Source organism: Peromyscus californicus, unplaced genomic scaffold (genome assembly GCF_007827085.1).
Source record: "Peromyscus californicus insignis strain IS unplaced genomic scaffold, ASM782708v3 Scaffold_7__1_contigs__length_154581171, whole genome shotgun sequence".
Lineage (NCBI taxonomy): Eukaryota > Metazoa > Chordata > Mammalia > Rodentia > Cricetidae > Peromyscus > Peromyscus californicus.
The window spans coordinates 2419226-2424908 of record NW_026294595.1 but is presented as its reverse complement, the minus strand read 5'-3'; the positions used below and the strand labels follow the sequence as shown (position 1 = coordinate 2424908).

General features: G+C 38.5%; 1 protein-coding gene across 1 annotated transcript; it reads right to left on the bottom strand.

Moving 5' to 3' along the window:
- Positions 1-923: 923 nt before the first annotated feature.
- LOC128100387 (olfactory receptor 1361-like) lies at positions 924-1907 on the bottom strand. The gene has a single exon (XM_052722492.1). It carries the CDS (start codon positions 1905-1907, stop codon positions 924-926), a length of 984 nt encoding a protein of 327 aa, XP_052578452.1.
- Positions 1908-5683: the final 3776 nt, after the last annotated feature.

Below are 5683 nucleotides of genomic sequence, written 5' to 3'. Positions count from 1 at the left end.
GAAATCTAATAATTTCCATTCTCATCAATATTTTTTCAACTATATTTGAGAGAAGAACTGCTCCATTCTGCAAATGTTATTTTATAAGGTGCTAGCATAACAAATTTGCCTGTTTTTCCTTCAACAGCCACTTCTCAATTAATTTTTGTTTTGTCCTCTCCAAGACCTTTAAATCTTTCTCTCCCTATCCATCTTAGAACATAGTTCATATTTCTACTATTTTCTATACTCACTTTTTGATAAATTTTTATTCATCCCCACAGTTTTAAGTGTCATCTATACATTGCCTCTGATATTTCTATTTCTACATCCACCTCAAAAATTATGTAGTCAATTGTCTATGAAGCATCACCTCATGTCTATCTAATACAGAGCACAAAATTAACACAGCCAAAGGAGAGTTGAAGATAAAAATAGGATAATTTAAACTATAAACATTGAACTTATTGTTAGTTAAAATGTTGTGGAATTGAGAGACTATAAATATACAATGGTTAAAAAGGGTTCTCACCTCTCTCCTCTCTCCTCTCTCTGATTTATTTTAACTTTAATTTTCTGCACAACAGTGTTGTAACTCACTTTGACTTCACATTGGAAGACAGTATAAGTAAGACACATGATTATAAAAGAAGGTCAAGTTCTGCAAGCCCTATTGATTTGCTATCATATTGATGAGGCATTCTCTGGGTTGATTGTTATATGTTCGAAGGTTCAGTGATTAGAAAGAACCTTCTGAGTTACACTGCCATAGGATTCTCAGTCAGTCAAAGGGACCAAGACCCATTATTTCATAAATTCATTTCTTTCCTAATTTAACCAGGAGGATGTTGATAGCCAAGATTATTCCACAAGAATATGATTCATAGACACTATTAAGAGAATACCTCACCTATCTACAGTGTTTTCAGACTAACCTTTGCTTCTCAGGAGGTGTGCTGGCATTCTTTGTTTGCCTGAGAGCTAGGCTGGAAGTTTCCTGAAATGCAAAATTTCCTAAAAACCCTCTGTAGAGCTCCTTTAACTTCTTGGTTCCTGAGGCTATAGATGACTGGATTTAGCATAGGAGTGACTACTGTGTAAAAGATGGCAACCTGGCGATCCTGGGCTAAGTCATAGCTAGAGGATGGCTTGAGGTACATGTGAATCACAGAACCATACAAGAGCAGCACAACCAAAATGTGGGAGCCACAGGTAGACAGAGCTTTACTCAGGGCAGCAATTGAGTGCATGTGGGCTATAGCAAAACCTATGCGGACATAGGACCCTAAAATGAAGAAGAAGGGGCTGACCACCACAGCTACACCCTCAGTGAAGATTAACATTTCATTGACCAATGGTCGAGTGCAGGAGAGCTTCAGCAGAGGAGTGATGTCACAGAAGAAGTGAGTGACCTGGTTGCCACAGAAGCTTAAACGAGTGACCAGCACACTGTACAGGAGACTGTTAAGGCTGACCACCACCCATGAGGTCAATGTTATTCTCAGACAGAGGCTATGGCTGACAATGGCAGAGTATCTTAAAGGGTCACAGATGGCAACATAGCGGTCATATGCCATGGCAGCCAGCAAGTGGCCTTCCATGCTGCCCACTGCCATAAAGAAGAACAGCTGTACCATGCAGCAGTTATAGGAAATGCTTCTATGCACAGACAGTGTGTGCACGAGCATCTGAGGAACCGTGATGGTTGTTAGAGATATGTCAATCAAGGAAAGCTGGCTGAGAAGGAAATACATGGGCGTCTGAAGCTTGGGGTCTGAGCAAGCAACAAGTACTAGTAGGGTATTGCCCATAACTGCCATCAGGTACATGACAAGGACAACTCCAAAAATAACTGGCTGCATCTCTGGCCTGCTGGACAAGCCCAACAACACAAATTCAGTCACTTCTGTCCTGTTTTTAGTGGCCATAAATCATGCTCTACATCACTTGCAAAGATGTAAGATCGGAGCTGGAAAAAGAAAAGAAAGATGCCGAGGTCAACAGATCTCAGAGTGTCTTCACCTTAAGTGGGGAACTCACTTGAATGAGGATCTATTCCTATTTTTAAGCATCAAGAAACGTAGTTTTGTTCTTTTGTAATGTTGAGTCAACTAAACTTACCCAGGATGAGGGTAGAAGTGATTGATACAATCCTCTACTTTGTTAATGGTTAATTTTTTATGAAAATATTATCTTAAAATATTATCTTGCAGATGGGAACTTCACATCTCTTCATGGCAGATTTTCTCTGTAAATATATCAAGAGTGCACAGCAAAGACTTTTAATGCCAGTATAGAAATAAAGATATTTTGATTAAATATCATATTTCTGTATGAATGTGATAAAATTAATTTTAGAGCTGGAGAGATAACTCAGTCTGTACAGTGCTGGCCACACAACATTCAGGGTCTGAATTCAATTCCCAGAAGTGACATAAGAAAGCCAGGCATGGTGGCACTTGCCTTAAATCCCAGCACTGAGCACACAGAAACAAATGGATCCTGGGGCTCATTGGCCACCCAGTCCCACACCAATGAGAGACACTGTCATAAAACCAAGATCAATAGCTCCTGAAGAGTGGTAACAGAGACTGACCTCTGACCTCCACATTCTATGCATGTGCTGTGGACACACACATATACACACACTCACACAAACCTACAGGCATGCAAATACATCCAAAAGTAATAGTAGGATATAACTTTAGTACCAAATGTAATAAAAGGACAATCATTGCCCTAAGTTTGCTACTTTCATGTTTAGTTTCAGCTTTTGGGTGGTCCATACCTGTGTGCCTCTGAATAATGTGCTAATACACATGTGTTTGCATGGTATCATGATGTCATTGGCCTTTTACTGCAGGAGATGAAACTCCATCCTCTTCACAGGGCCTCACCCATTTTCCTTTCTTTCTCCAAGATGGAAGGATGTTTTAGTTTTTGGTTGCTGGTTTTCATCAACTTTTCTGCATGTATTCAATAAATTAATAAATAATATAACTAGATGCTGCTGGTGTTCTCAGCCTTTGCTTGTCAAGAATGTTTTCATTTATGTAGGTATACCTGGTGGATGAAAACATTTTTCTTTCTCAGCTTAAATGATAAACCTATGTGACTCCTTTTCTTTTCTGTGTTTCTTTCTTGTGATTTTTTTTTAGATTTTTTTATTCCTGCCATGCCTAAATTTTATAAAGATGCCACATCATTAATCTGTGATGAATGAATAAAAGAATTTTTTGTTTTCTTCTTCTTCTTCTTCTTCTTCTTCTTCTTCTTCTTCTTCTTCTTCTTCTTCTTCTTCTTCTTCTTCTTCTTCAATACAGCGTCTCACCATGTAGCTGGCTGTCCCGGAACTCACTATGTACACCAGGCTGGCCTTGAGCTCATAAAGATCTGCCTGCTTCTACCTCCTGGGTGCTAGGATTAAAGGTATGCACCACTGTTCCCACCTTGGGTTTTTATATATATATATATATATATATATATATATATATATATATATATATATATATGAAGATTGTTTTTTATTTCTGGGAAAATTTCTCACAGTTCCTTGAACTCAGGAATAAGGAGACAGCTCAGTGGGAAGTCATTGTTTACAAGCAATGGGCCTAATTTCTTTCTCAGAATTCACATGAAAGCTAGGTACCATGTTACACATTTATCTCCCTAGCATTTTTCCTAAAAATATTCTAACTGGTCATTAAACTTTTTGGATTAACCTCTATTTCCTTAAATTTTCCAACTCACTTTCTTTCTAGTCCATGAACTAAATTGTAATCACAATAATTCACAATTCATATTTATTTTATTCTTGTAATTATATGTTACTGTCCTAAGATAGCTTTATGGTACTATTTCATTATTATGCTCTTCTCTTTGTGTGAGGGTGCAGGCCTCTGAGAATCCATGTTTTTATATTATCTCTTATACCATGAATGAAGTTTTCTTTTTGGTGAGTTCTTTGTTCTTTATAGTGTATGTGTGTGTGCACATGCATGTGCCTCCATGTTGTTTGTTCTAGATAACTAGTGTCAATTGCTCCTGATTGTGTATTTGCAGTATGAATCCACACTACTATTTCCTAAGAATATGAAAATTTACCCTCTGAAAATATGGAAAGCTTTTTATGCTACTTATCACAAATAAAAGTGAGGGCCTCCTTCTGAGCCATGACAACTAAGTTAATAGCTATAGCTTTCCCTTCCTAGAGAATACACTTCAAGTTTTCACTGGGTTCAAAGGATGGACTACCATGGTCTCAGCTTCTAGATAGAGAGGAAGATGCATGCAGAATGGCTTGTTCAGTTGTCATGTTGGACTCACTTTGGTCCACACCCTTATATTCTATCAAAGCCTTTTCCCCTTTCTCTCCCTCACCCTCCTCCCGAATTGGCTGCCTCTGGCATGCCATCCCTTCCAAGTAGACACTTGGCTTGTTCTCCTCCACTGCAGTCCTTTCTGGTATTCTAAGTGTGATCTTGTTACTTTCTTTGTCTCTCAAAACTCCACTGAAATGTCACGCTTGCTAATGATGCCCCTTTCTTCTCACTTACTACAGTTTCTCCTTTGTTATCGATTTGCTGAGATCTCTAGAGAGAAAGAAGAACTGAAACAAAAGATAAACACAACACCAAAGCCACCTCAGCTACAGCTGATTCCTTAAGGTGACTGTCTCTACCACAGGAAGCCAGTCACAAAAGATTATATGATCAGGTCTATCAGTCAGGACCATTTGTCTTTAATACTTTAAAAATTGATTGTGCTTTAAAGCCTCAGAAAGCAGCCAGGTGCTTGCAGCATATTTTACCAAGAGGACTTTGCTTAGTGGGGCTGCCGCTTTCTTCAGCACTTGTCACATTTTCCTGAAGCACATCCCTATTCACTCAGCCGGACTTTGATTTTCCTACATTTTCTCATTCACACGTTTCCAGACAATCTTTAGTTAATGGATCATATCTACAAAGCAGGAAAGAACTGTAAAGATACAGAACACTTACGTTTTCCAATGTTTATTCCTTTGCCTTCATTCCTTTCCCGTATACACTTGTCAGTGGAAACAGCTTAAATTATCTTATGTTCTTAGAATATTATTATTTCTTAAAAGTCCAGCCAAATTCAGATGTCAGTACACAAATAGAAATGAATATGAAAAAGAGGTGGGCAAGAATAAAGGAAGATGGAGTAAGTCCCTGTAGGAGAAAAAGTGAAATACAGTAGTATCCAAGAAGTAGTGAAGAAATCTGTTATTATCCCTTATAAAGATAACAGTAAAATATTGCAACTCATTTTCTTTCAAGTAAAGCAAAATCATGTTTTCCAATCAATCATACTGAAATGAGTAGCAAACAGCAGTTGTGTTCTTGTTGGTGGGTTTCAAGAATCCATCTATGTTTCTTTTCAGTTCTCCAGTCTCAATTAAGCTCTCATCAGACCGTGAGTTCTGTAGACCCTGTTCAAGCAACTTATAGCTATCAAAGATGCTGGGCAAAGAAAAGAGAAGAAGATGTTCTTTAGAAGAGTTAAGAATATACTCACACAGGCAGTGCTGGAACCCTTCAAATCTGTAAAGTAAACTGAAATCTTGGAGCGGTGAAAGCATGCCTGGAAACCAGCATATGGCCATATATAGTCTCTCAGCTCCTGGCTGCTGCTTCAGGGACATCTTCGGACACAGAGGAGTGACAGGTGGAGTGTCCAGCCA

Coding starts and splice junctions, on each gene's coding strand:
- LOC128100387 (XM_052722492.1), bottom strand. CDS start 1,907: ATGGCCACTAAAAACAGGACAGAAGTGACTGAATTTGTGTTGTTGGGC.